The sequence below is a fragment of the Fragaria vesca genome, linkage group LG6 (assembly GCF_000184155.1).
Source record: "Fragaria vesca subsp. vesca linkage group LG6, FraVesHawaii_1.0, whole genome shotgun sequence".
In the NCBI taxonomy this organism is placed as follows: domain Eukaryota; kingdom Viridiplantae; phylum Streptophyta; class Magnoliopsida; order Rosales; family Rosaceae; genus Fragaria; species Fragaria vesca.
The window spans coordinates 16,195,792-16,209,257 of NC_020496.1; the positions used below are offsets into that span (position 1 = coordinate 16,195,792).

The window sequence follows — 13,466 nt, forward strand, 5'->3', positions numbered from 1 at the left end:
CTTTTCTCCTTGTCTGTCTCGTTTAATTATGGTACCACTAAAGATGTGGTTGATAGAAAGCCACTAAATGTGTTCAAAAGCCACTAAAGATGATATCCAAACAGTAATAGCAACATACTTCAAGAGCATGAACATTTAAAAAAATTATAATTCAACATTACTTCAGCAACACAAAATATTACATATATTTCCAAGTCTTAACTATATGAAGTGGCTGCACCCTGAAGGTGCTATTCAAAAACATTGATCACAATCCCATTATTCGTCCTCTTCTTGCTCCATGAAATCTGCAAATCAGGTTGCTTTATCAAGTAAAACTAGACTCTCCATGTAAGTTTCAATACATGTGTACCCCGGATCAGTATAAATTCCAAGAAGCTCATTTGTGTTTTTCTTCGGATCATGAATGACTATCTCTCCCTTCTTTCCTTTATAAACTTCTAAAAGAAATTCACCATTCTTCCTACATCCCAAAACCCTTGTTACCCGAAAGTTCGGGGTGAGAAAATCAATGGAGAGTTGCTTTGTCCATGATTCCACCACACCATACTCTCTCATAACCCACAGATTGCAACACTCACGTACACTATCATAGTGTTGCACAGCAAGGCACTTGCCAATAACTGTAATGAACATGTTTGGAACCTCAGAAGCCAAGTCCTTTGGCAGTTTAATCTCATGAAAAGCCTCTTGACAGACATCAAATCCTACAACAACATTGCGAAAAGCTTCTCCTTTCTTAGAATACCCTATGAAATGGATAAACCCATTAACAAAAACCTGAGACCACATTGTTGGAGCAATCTCATACTTGGGAGAAGCTGCAGTGATGCTTTTCCAAGACCCTGAACTGAGTGAGTAGAGCTCAACTTCAGGGCCAGCTCTGTTGTGACCCTCATACACTAGCTGCAGAATCTTGTAATCATCTCTTTGGGCATCAAATCCAAACCCATAAACTGTATAGTATTGAGAGTGTGGGATGTGAGGTTTAGGAAGGGTGATGAACTTTCGAATTGAGGGGTTCCATAGAATAAAAGTATTGGTTTCGGTCAGGTAATCATCTGAGAGGAGGATTAATCCATTGCACGAACCCACAATCCGGAAACACTCATTGAAGCTCTTAGCTGGAAGTTGTGGTTTTGAGTACTCTTGGAAGGTGTGGTTGTCTAAATGTAGAGAATACTGCTCTACATTGGGCTCGCTTGGGCAATGCCTGAGAAGGAGCAGAGGGCCATCTCTGGTGATTCTTTTTGTAGTGAGTTTGAGGTGGTTTTTGATGAAGGTATTGCCTTTAATGAGAGAGTTCCAAGATTTGCAAACAGAGGTGAACTGAAGGAGAGATTTGATGGGTAGCCGCAGAAGAATTTCGATCATCATTTCTTCAGGGAGGTAGTCTGATGAGAATTTCATACTCATCTTTCTATATCTCTAGGCTACTACTTGGGCTCCAGAAACTAAGAGTACAATCTTTATAGAGAATTTCAGACTAATATAATTGAAGACCCAACTAAGATTGGTTTAAGGCATCCATTTCATGCCTTCTAAGAGCTAGTGGACAAGAAGTGTAGCCAATTCAAACTTGTGTTACTGATATCAAAGTCATTGAGTGGTTGACTTTGAAATAGCCAAGGCAAATTCCAAATGCAGTCTACTGATGAACCAAGTACGAAGCTTCCTTTGATTTTTCAACAAGTTTGGACAAATATTTTCCTACTTGACCAAGACGTAAACTTTCCTACCTCAGGAAACTTGAATTTTGGAAAAATAAAAATTAAGGATTCTAGAATCCAAGCAGGAGATTTCTTTATCCTTTTCAAAATATGTTCTGGTAAAGCTAGAATTACAGCCTTACTGCCTTTTAGGGAGATCAATGAGAACTTTCAGTTCAACAATTCTTAGCAAGAAATGTTGAAGGAACAAAGAAAAAAAAACCATCTATTTTATATAATGCAGTCTAATTTGTCGTAATGCAGCATTCATAATTCATTGTTCACACTAACGTAGTAAAGAAACATTCTTTAGCCTTGAACATCACTATCAAGGGTGAGTTTTAACATTGATCATTGGAATGAACTAACAAATACAATCGCAAATAGGAATCGAGGGAAAGGTACCTGAAAGTGAAAGATGGAGTCCTCATTTTCTTGGTAGAGGAATCCCATTAGGTTCCACCAAGCTGCAAGGTTCAACAAATGCGGCTAAGCAAGCGTTGAGAACTCTGAAACGTATACACACACTGTTCTTGGTTGAAACCAATCCCAGTTAACCAAACCCATAAACTAAATTCCACCTACTCACTTAAGACAGCTTCTCTGCAAGTTCCCCCAAACTCCAGGATTGAAAAGCTTAACCTCAGATAGTGAACTGTGATGTTTTAGAGTACTAGAGACTGGTCAAAGAGCTTGCTGAGGAAGGCAGGAAGCTAATGTGCACAATAACCACAAATCATTGAAAAGTGAGAGGCTTTTTATTTTTACTACTACTTTTTTTGTAGACAATATTATGACTGAGACCCACTTTGTCCGTCAAATGACGGAATATTGATGGAGATACCTCAATGAGAGATTTCTGTGAGTTCGTATAAGAAGATGAATACCTGGATATATCAGGTATGAGTAAAGCCATGGCTGGTGCCCTAAAGAAAATGTTGTGCAACTGAGACGTTTTTGCTTCAGGTTCAAGGGCTCGAGGCTCAAACCTACATGCTTATGAAGATGTTCCTTGATGAATGATGAACACCGAATTGGCATTCTAGTATACTTCTCCCAAATCAACTTTTATTCAGATACAATGTGTGTGATTTGTAATATACATTCAAAGGGCAATGAACCCAATTCCATCTAGCACGATGGAATTCAAAATTCTGGGTAGCTTGCAGTTGCAGTCTACATCCTCTTTCTCAAAATAATGGAACAAATGAACTTTGACACCCAGATGTACACATCCTAAAAATAACACCGTATATACTAAAGCCTATCAAGTGGCTTGTCCTTCTGACTCACGGGCAGTAGCTGCAAAATCTCAACTACTAGTGATCAAGAGCTCTGCAAAGGTAAAGCCTTTTTAACACAAAATTTTGAATATCTGACTAGGCAAAATATGCTTCTTGCCGTATGCTTCACCAAAAAGTGGACTCAAATATGAACTTTCCCTGCATAGTTTTACCACATGCCATCTTAAATTAGCATAAAAAAATTTGCATAGGTACTTGCACTCTAATCAACAGTTAACAGAAGACCAGTGTATAAAAGAACGAAAAAGAAAATGAACAAAAACCACCATCTTGTTACATGTCAGAATAGTTCTGTTTGCTCTTAGTACAACTTAAATCATAGCCCATGGAAAGGGTTTACCCCTAAATAACTTAAATCCACAACGAGGATATATCGCCCTTCATTGCTGCACCTCTTCTTCCCAGGTCAAAAAATTAGCTAAATACATTTTACCTTACACTCAAAATCATGTCCCTAAACTTCATATTTGATCAATGATTAACCTCTTTATCTAATCCATTAATTTCTTCATCAATTGTGATGTGACAAGCTCATTTAAACTAGCTTTTGGCCATATGTCACACAAGAAATACATCATGAACATCGTCAATATTAAGAATGAGCCACGGCAACTTGCCACATCAAAAATACATGAACAATTGAGTGATTACACTGATGACTACGGTCATTCAAATTGGAGAGAATAAGAGCATATGTGATCAAATTGAAACTTTAGCATATGATTTTAGGTCTAAATTCCAAGGACATGGAATGAATTTAACAATCCACTTTGGACCGTCCAGACCACTGCAGAATCCAATTTGATCAAAATAACACATAATAAAAGAGCATAGTCCAATAAAATGCAGAAGTTTTTCAAATTGGTATGCCTATATCAATGATAGGAAAAATTTACCAAAAGTGAATGTTAAACGGCATCCTATACTATTTTATTTTGTTAGAGTGAAACATTACTAAAAAGAAAAAGAAAAAAATAAAGTGCAGGGGCATGGCATACAGTTGACTGTATATGATGTTCAACCTCACCTAACCTCTTAATGTATAAGTAGCTTATAAGTGAATGGCCTACACTCTTCAAGGATTTAAAATGATTGATTGATTTACTTTAGATTCAGACAAATGGACTTACTGAAGCTATTATGTGCCATCATCTTGCTCATCTGTCTCTTCAAGAATAACATATTTTGCAGCATTATTCATCATTACTGATTCATCAATGTCATCATCACTTGTCTGACCCTTCTTTAGTTTTTCATACCTATAATAATAACAACTCGTTAATAAAGAGATACATGGGACTGATATGGTACAGTAAAGATCCATGAGTGTGTAGGCAGTACTGTGATTTATTTCCTTGCTACTAGCCAAATGAAAACTACTTCTCCTACACCTCCTATCATCCCCTTTTTTATTTATTTATTTATTTCTGAAACAGGGCTGGTTCGTTCTTTTATCGTCCCCTTTCTCTCTATCTAGATAAATCGAGAGAAAAAAGCAAATTTTTATTAAATTCTCTCACCATCCCTAATTACTCTCATTTAAATTTACAAAGACAAAATTAACATGGCAAGAACATGCTAAAGCATGAGCAAAGAGAAAAACCGATCCACCCTTAGCTGGATGATGAATAAATAACAGATTAGAAAATACCAAAATCGCAGAAAAAAAAATTAACAAGATGAGTAATGAATTTATCTTCCATCTGAAAAAGTTTTGCTATAAATTGAAACACTAACGAGGTTCTGTTACAAAACACTCAAGGAATTTGGTAGAAAATATTTGCATACTGTAACTTACTTGTACCAGTTGAATAAGCTGACACCAAGCATAATTGTGAAGAGTCCAACTCCTTTTAACGTAGTAAATTCATCATGGAAGTAAATGACTGCAACCTGAGAACAAAAAATTATAGCATTGGATATTAAGTATTTTGACAAATGCATAAACCAACCAGTATTTGTTCCTGATACACCATATGCAAACACTCAGAGAAACGGGAAACACGAATCAAAATACATACACATAAAGCACACAACAAATCAGCCACTGAAAAAAAGAAATTGCAAGGATGAACAGCATTTCACCTACAGAAAAAGAGCTGGATAATACACTAAATGGCAATTAAATTATTTGTTTGGCTAATTCCAGGATCCATAACTCTCTTAATTGAAGAAAACACATAGATGTCGAATAGCCAAATTGTGAAACCATAAGTCCACAATGGTCATAAATGGAAGTTTCCTATGTTTTCTTACAAAGACCATTTTTATCAGGCACTAGGTAGATCCATAGCGGCATGCAAGTACTCTTTACTCTATGCATCTTGCATGGCTTTTACAAATTAAGGTGACCAACAATATTTATAGCATAAGTAGGCCGGTACATGCACAGTACATGCTACTTCAATATCAGTTTCTTCTCTGTTAAAAAGCCATTCTAGCATTCACATGGGTGAAATCAACAGATGATAGTTATGTTTGCATGTGTATATAAATTAATATGAAACCAGCACCTAGTTACAACTTACTTGATCAAGTCTCATAGTAATAAAGAACACAACATACCAATATAGTTAGAGCCTCCTTGACAACACCTGCTATTGTGACGGTGACAGCACTGGTCACCGAGACAAGGATGAATTCTGTTAATACCTGCAGCAAACGGACAGCTATTTCAGTCATATTCCAAAGATGCATAAGAATAGTAGAATACATAAGTTGAGAAGCACAGCCCAGAAGCTTATAAAGTTATATGCATAAATACTAATACATGATATTTGGATGTGAAACATTGAACATGTAGAAAACACGATGAAAGAGCAAATAATGATTTTGGAATGGGAAACTAGCACATAAGACTTGCCTGAACCAATGACATCTACATTAACTCAAGCAAATAAAGAAGGAATAATAGATTTTAGAAGATGAAATCATGCAATGTTATAAAGGGTTGTTGGCTGAAGTTGTATGTTGGGTGAAAAAGCAATCTCTTGTGGTACAGGGAAGATGTGGTGATAGGAGTTGAGCAAAGAGAGGAATGATAAGTTATGACTGGGTTTACCAATTTCAGTAACTTATTTTGGTGAGGGAATTTATTTTTTCTCTGTGAAGTCAGTCATAATTAGTCTTAAACGCTGATAGTGATTGTACTAAAAAATCCAAAAACTATTTGAACTTAATAGTGCCACCGATACTGACCCAACCTAACGCAGTGGCAGAGCAAAGACTTCATAGTAATGTGGGCACCTAAGAAAATACAGTATTTAGCAATGACACAAAACAATGCTGTGGCTTTTGTTTAAAAAACTCCAAATTATACAGTATTTGGAAACATTACAATGTATACAAAGGATTTGCTGAATATGAACAGACAAAAAATGAAAGGAGAAACATATTATATCGAGAGTGACAGTTTGCAGCTATAGAAGGTGGAAGTGGATTTTTTAAACCTAAAACAATTCAACATAACTATTGTCAGAAGGGTAGATAACAATTAAAAACATGAGGTTCCATCAATATCCTAAAAACATGTATATATAAACAGAAAGAAAAGCATATTAGACATGAGGTTGAACATATTTAAGTGCTGAAATTTTGTCTAGTTTACTTTATCTAAACTCAAGACAGCTGAACAGTAATCTTATTCACCAATTCACTTTTGTTTTTTAGTCTAACAAAAGAAAAAAGCCCAACAACTATAATTATATTAAATTAAATTATAGGATGATAAGAAATATATGCAAATGTAACAAGTTTAATATACGTATTCCTACCATGAAAAAGGCGAGGGTTCCACCAAAAAGCATTAGCAAGCAACTTCGACTGATATGCTCTGGATTATTGAAGTAATTGTTTCTTCTAAGTTCATCCCATGGATCAAAAATAAAAGAGAGCAGCGCAGTCACCACTGCCATAACCGGAGTCACATAGCTCATCAAAGTAAGTGGATTTTTCAAACCTAAAACAATCAAACATAACTATTGTCAGAAGGGTAGATAACAGTTAAAAACATGAGGTTCCATCAATATCCTAAAAGAATGTATATATAAACTTCAGAAGACACAAAGTTATCGTTTTTGTTGTGTCATGATCAACCTGGTGAAAGAGCACATAAACTATAACATGCTTCAGATACAACCCAGGTATGGGAAACAAGTTTATTACATTCCAAATATCCATGCCAGGCAAACATAACAATTAAAAGAAATCTACTCATTCCATGCACATTTCAGCATCAGATCCTAAAACATTTATGCATTCACACTGCTAATCAAGTTTACAAACAAGGCTTCTGATATTTCCAAGAAACCACGTGTATCCACATATGGCAAAAGTTTGGAGACCCTGATGAATAACAATGTTGAAAAAGTTTAAGATAATATCATTTCACTATAATCACATCCCACATATTATATGAATATATCAAGGCCACAACTAATGATCCCATACATTGTGCAAGAACCCTACAGAATACAGATGTTAATCTCATAACAGCAGATAGCACTTACCATATGATTCTTTCTTTATGTTGGAACCAATGTGGATGAGCAGAAGGCATGACAAAATAACCATGAAGAAGTAAGCAGATGTAGTTGTCATTTGTTCAGACATCAGTAAAATAGTAGAAAATTATCATATACGTTAGGTGAAAACGAGAAGCAGAAAAATGCATACCTGAAGAAGAATTTGAGTCATACACCATCGGAAACCGGACATAACAGCAGCAAGCATGACAAAAATGAAACCCCAGAAATCAAATTCAGTCTCCTTCGCAACTGCACATTATTCAAAACGGAAAGATAAAATTAACACCAGAAATTAAATGCTTATTTTTTCACATATCTTTATCTTTTGTTACAAATCAAGAAAACTAAGGACAAGTACGTAAATTGTTGGTTCAGTTCAGATTTTTAGATCTGAAGGAACCTGTATAGATCCATACGTCCATTGGTTATTCTTATAAGTAAATGAAACCAGAGGTCAAAGTTGGCTGCTGCCTACAACGTCTACATGTTTTTCTTATAGCTATTGTAAGCCATGCAAAGAAAGTTAATTAAGTTTTACCATAGACAAAGCTTGTAGTAATGCCTTATCTGGTCCTCGGTTATAGGTGCCTATATAAGGTCACCATACGTCTTATGTTTCAATCATCTCGATATCAGAAATAAGATCAAGAAGAACGATATTATTCCTTGTATATCTTATCAGTTATGATCTCAAATGCACCCTAATTTATGAAACTTCTTAGAGTCATTCACTGTCTAATTACAGCAACAAAACTGAAAGGGCGATATTGCAAACTTGCAGTCAGCAATGAAAATCTAGATTTTAAGACAGTTTGTCAAAGAAACGGCAAAAAGCTAACTGATATTTTATGAAGAACAGAAACGTGACACGCCTAGTTTAGCTTTCTTCATAGCAGACATACTATTCAAAGTCTTAGGCATTAATTCTTTCAGGAGCACTACAGCACTGGCCTGGAAATGAAAGAATACAAAACATTGAAATAAATGATGGGAGAGAACGTAATCGAGGTAAAAGTAGTAACTGATGTAGAGCAAGAGGGGGTTAACTCATTTAACCTATTTAAAATTTTAAGGAGTCTCTTGGAAATTATGATATTTTAAATTATGTTCATTCATTTGTGTTTTTGAATGTGTTGGGAGGCTAAACATGGAGTAATATGGGGTTGGAAAGTGTTATTCTAGAAGAATGTATTAGGAGACAAAGTGTGTTTTAAAATTGTATTGTCATTTATTAGGGTTGGATGATAGCTCTTTAAAATAGGAGCACTCATGTAACATATATTTAGACTTTGTTTATGAGAATTTTCTATTGAGAAATATAGAGCTTTGCACTTTTATCATTCTCCTTTCTTAGTTGTGTCGATGTTGTTCTAGCATCCTCTACCGATTCGTCCCCGCATCAGAAATGGTAGTTTAATAAAAGAAATGAATGGGATAAGAATGAAAAGAATGGAAAAAATCTAAACAAACAAAAACATACTTGAAGTAGAAAGACAACATCTTAGATCTAATGGAAATAAGGCCAAGTACCTGTTAATAGTATTCCAATGGATATAACCAATATGATTCCCGAAAGTTTATAGCTTGGAGACTCCAACCTTCCAATCAATTATTTGAATTAAACGGCATAAAAGGATGTGAAAATCCAGAGAAAATGAAGATGACATCATTCAAACCCTAAAAATCAAGCTACAGGGTGACTAAAACCAACATGATTGAGGCAAAAAAGAAGTAAGGAAAAAATCAAAAGGGAGAGAGATAGAGATAGAGATAGAGAGAGAGAGAATGAGCCATCCACAAGATAAATATATAGTTCACGCATTCTAACTTTGACTTGGAATACGTTTTCGCATTACAAGGGTGAAGAAGAATTCAAGACAAAAACATAGTTACTAAAGGAGGTAGCCAGATCAGAAAATTCTGATTCAGGAAAAGTATGTATGCATATTCGTACGGGAATTGGTCAGAACACTCAAAGCAAGAATATTCACCTGAAAGCGAAGGCAAATAGAAGGAGAAATATAGGAGCAGCAGATTTACACTGCAAAATTCAAAAGAAAGTAAATAGGTTTATAATAAAAAATAAAAAAATCATTATAATGTGAACAATTTAGAGAAGGAAAACAAACCATTGTGGCAAATGTGACAGATATAAAAACAAGGGATGCATTGCTTAGATTAACATCCATTGCTGTTCCAAGAGCCGTTGGTACAACTGTGAAAGGCAAAGTCCCTCTGTAGCATTAGTTGATAGAAAAGTTAATTTAAGAACAAGAAGCATACAACCACTAGCTTATTAAATGGATGGATACTTTTTAGAGTATATTACCATCTAGGCATTAAATACATTACAGTGATGTATAGAAATCAAATGCCACACTATGAATATTTATTTAAATTTAAAATTCAAAAGAAAACTCTATTTCCTTCTACAAATGACAGTAGTGGATAATAATAGAAATGAATCAAACTCTTACTTAAACAAAGTAAAAGATGCAACCCTCTGTAACATATTATTGAATGTTTTCCACATATTAATAAATTAACTATGACTTGCAACCAAAAATAAAGCTAAAAAGGGAGAAAAGATCAAGCCTGTTATTTGCAGCACTTCATTCAAATATAACAAGATACAAAGTTTAAAGTACCAATTTCCATATTAAATTAACCTAATAACTTGACAGCTGTTGGTCCATTCCAACCACTTATGTCTATTCATCTAGATCATGTACGCATGAACACCGCTGCCAAGATTTGAGCTGCAAACTCCACTAGAAGTCTACATCTAATTTCAGTTATCTCATAATTTAATCCTATCATATACTTAGGTATGTAACAAGTTTGTGGAGTGTTGGTAGGAATGTTGAGGAGGGTAATGTTGTCAAACCACATGAGCATGGCGCCGCAACAACAGAAGCTCGGAAAGAAGAATGAAAGACAAGCATATTGGATACAATTGCAACAGTAATGCTAGGGGTTGCTGTTGTTCTGTGGAGTCTTGGTTCTGTGGAAGGCTTTGGTAGAGAAAAAAATAATAATATGTGCAGTTGGTTGTCATTTCGGTTATTTGAATGGGAAAAGAAACAAACAAATCCTTCAGCTTGTAGAAGCAAGGTAAAGAAATCATGGAATAGACTGATTTCGGGTCCTGTTTCTATGTATCTGTTTCATTTGCTTTTGGAGTCGCAAGTCTTCCATTCAATCTGTTGGATTGGAAGGAATCTTCTAGTTGGAGCTGTAACATCAATTAAGTTCTTGTTCCAGTTGATGTGGTTTTCCAACTATTTGTATATCTGAATGTTGTATAATCATATCTCTTTATCTGCGGGAAGATTACCTATTATGTATAAATAGGTACCTTTTCTCACTGGTGCATACTTTTTTTTCCTACTCTTTCCAAAAATGTGTGCTGGCATATATCTATGGGTAAGAGGGAAAGCAATATGTCCATGTTCCATAACCGAGTTTGACCAAGACGACCCCCTTTCAATATTATACAAATCCATGCTTGTTGGATTAAGGGTCCAAGTCATTCTCTTTAACTTAGACGTGTTACTAACTCTCTTATTCTCACTCACCTTGTTCCTTTAAGTAGGAATATAGCTTTGTTAACAAAATCAAACAGAAATGAATCACAGCATTCAATCATTGAAAATAACTTTTACGAATTAATTATCCTTAAACACAGTACTTCTCCATCGGAAACATACTTATAAACTCCACCGTCTTAATCTTTTCTCATGCCACAATTATATCAGATAATATGAATTTACCTTTACAAAATTCCATGACACTTGATCCTAGGAAAAGAACATGACATCGCTTATTCAAGAATTTGTTATCATTTGCTCCTATAAACTTCTCTATCCTACCAAACAAAATCAAAATGAACTTAAGACGAACCAAATTAGACCTAGAGGATGTTGGCATTAGCTAAGATTGCAAAATTGTTTACAAGAACTTCATTCACTTCAGATATACAAAAAAATTAAAATATAAAAAGCAAAAGTATAACGAATTTACAGTATTTACCTTTAGCAAAATAATCTTTCCATGACATAGTAACACTGGTTTTGAACCTATGAGACCAGTACCATGTGATTCCCTTCGATAAAATAGCTTGCATTGTAAAATGAACAGTATTCATCAATAAGGGAGCGGGGAATTTTCCCAGATTATCTCCCAACAGACTTTTGTTATACCTACAAAATTCAGAAAACAGTGGAAGCACAGGTAAAAAGGTTTCCATCCTTTCATAATTTTCAAATCAGAGATATCTATACTACAGATGATTGATGATGTAGAAAGGGAACTTACAATGTCAAAAATAGGCTGCAAATGTACCATACTAGTACGAAGAACAATGTTTTCAGTACACTTGTAGCAGAAATGGGAAACTTTGAATTGGAGGATAATGCCTTGTGGTCATCCTTAGAAGTAGAGTGATCTCTGTCCTGTAGCTCCCTTGCAGATCCCTTCTCAATGTCAAAAGGCAATAACTTTTCATCATCATTTCCATCTAGCTGGACAGAAGCACTAACAAAGGTATCACCACTGTGCACGCGTTTACTTCCCCTCGGAGATATATTACTACGGTCCCTGTCCATATCTAAACCCTTGTTTTCTAGCTCTCCCTCTTGGGGCAGAGGCAATTCAAAGTTAGGGTCTTCTTCTACCGTGGCATCCGTATTTCCTAAATCAACTTGCACTCTCCCATCTTCATCGAACCAGCGAGAGAATGAGGGATCTCTGTGAAGACCTGATGCTTGGCTTCCACTCTGAGTGAATTTGGCGCCCGAATTCTCAACCTTTTCCGTGTCTAAACCACTCTCTACCATCTCCTACCCAAATCTAAATATAAGCCATATATCTTCCAACACAATCCATTGTACCCAATGCGCTAACTGGTTTCCATAAAAACAGACAACAGCATCTGTTAACTTACGTGCATTTTAAATCTAGCACGTAGACGACATTCATGGGTTTCTTGGTCAGATGTCAAAAGTACTCCAATCACCAGTACAAAGAATTAGCTACAAAACCCTCTGGCAGCCACGCTTGGATCAATCTGAAGCCTCCAACAGTTCCTATACATATTCAAAATCCCCATCAAGAACAGCTAAAGCTTCCAAAATGTTATCTAAACCAAATTTAACATTACTCGTCTTGAAAAAGAGAAAACACTTGGAATCCAGAAGTTTCAACTACTCTATACACATAAATGATCACTGAGCTGAGCTGTCTTAAGACTTTCCGAGATTTATCTCGAGTAAACTTTGTACCATAAAATCTGTCACGAACCAAACAAAGCTTGGGAACCAAATGACACAACTTTCGAACAGAAACATACGACCAACGTTGTTAAGGTTTCGTCTAAAACAACATTCAGATCAAATAAAATCCAAACGAACGAGTGATAAGGAGACACACATTATTACATGTACACAGATATAGCTGAGATTAAAACAAGAACCCAGAAACTTTAGACCAAAATCCCTTCCATGAAAATACGTGTCGCGTCAATACATGAATAAATAGTTTTCAGATAAAATGGGAGTGTTAGAAATTGAACGCGAGAAGAGAGAGCATTGAACTGACCTCTGATTATGTGTAAGCAGATTGGCTTTCGGGAAGGAACAGACAGAGAACTGCGCGAAGGAAGAGGCAGAGAGAGATCTATCAGCTGAAGAAAGAAAGAAAGACAGAAAGAGATCCAATCTGGGATTTGGTCTGGAGATTTATATAGGTGCGAAGTCAGAGCCCAGAGCCAGCTATCGGGGGTTCTGGCTTTTGTTCCTTATTGCTTAATCTTTGCTTTTATTATTTGGCAAATACTTGTGTCTTAAGGTATGGATACCTTAACCACATGGTTGCTTATGATTGGTCCAACTAGATTAATGATAACCTACTACCTGTTTGACTGGTCA

The 13,466-nt window shown here is 35.6% G+C and overlaps 2 protein-coding genes across 2 annotated transcripts; both read right to left on the bottom strand.

Annotated features, from left to right (window-relative positions):
• Nucleotides 1-294: 294 nt before the first annotated feature.
• On the bottom strand, nt 295-1,416 carry LOC101302682 (F-box protein At3g07870-like). Its single transcript, XM_004305407.1, has one exon. The coding sequence runs from the start codon at nt 1,414-1,416 to the stop codon at nt 295-297; it is 1,122 nt and encodes a 373-aa protein (XP_004305455.1).
• Nucleotides 1,417-2,814: 1,398 nt separating this feature from the next.
• LOC101315449 (probable sugar phosphate/phosphate translocator At1g06470-like) lies at nt 2,815-13,199 on the bottom strand. Its single transcript, XM_004303160.1, has 13 exons — nt 13,126-13,199; nt 11,857-12,622; nt 11,572-11,741; nt 9,669-9,754; nt 9,531-9,580; nt 9,070-9,137; nt 7,688-7,788; nt 7,522-7,534; nt 6,787-6,971; nt 5,579-5,665; nt 4,812-4,906; nt 4,144-4,272; nt 2,815-3,151 (listed from the first exon to the last, which is right to left on the bottom strand). Exons 2-12 carry the CDS (start codon nt 12,375-12,377, stop codon nt 4,152-4,154), a joined length of 1,497 nt encoding a protein of 498 aa, XP_004303208.1. The 5' UTR covers nt 12,378-12,622; nt 13,126-13,199; the 3' UTR covers nt 2,815-3,151; nt 4,144-4,151.
• Between the last annotated feature and the right edge of the window lie 267 nt (nt 13,200-13,466).

What these genes read in the sequence shown, in the direction of transcription:
- LOC101315449 (XM_004303160.1), bottom strand. Translation starts at nt 12,377, where the DNA reads ATGGTAGAGAGTGGTTTAGACACGGAAAAGGTTGAGAATTCGGGCGCC. An exon ending in CTATTTGCCTTCGCTTTCAG is followed by an intron (nt 9,138 to 9,530) that starts GTGAATATTCTT and finishes ATTGATTGGAAG; the next exon opens with GTTGGAGTCTCCAAGCTATA. An exon ending in CATTGGAATACTATTAACAG is followed by an intron (nt 7,789 to 9,069) that starts GTACTTGGCCTT and finishes AATAATGTGCAG; the next exon opens with TTGCGAAGGAGACTGAATTT.
- LOC101302682 (XM_004305407.1), bottom strand. Translation starts at nt 1,416, where the DNA reads ATGAGTATGAAATTCTCATCAGACTACCTCCCTGAAGAAATGATGATC.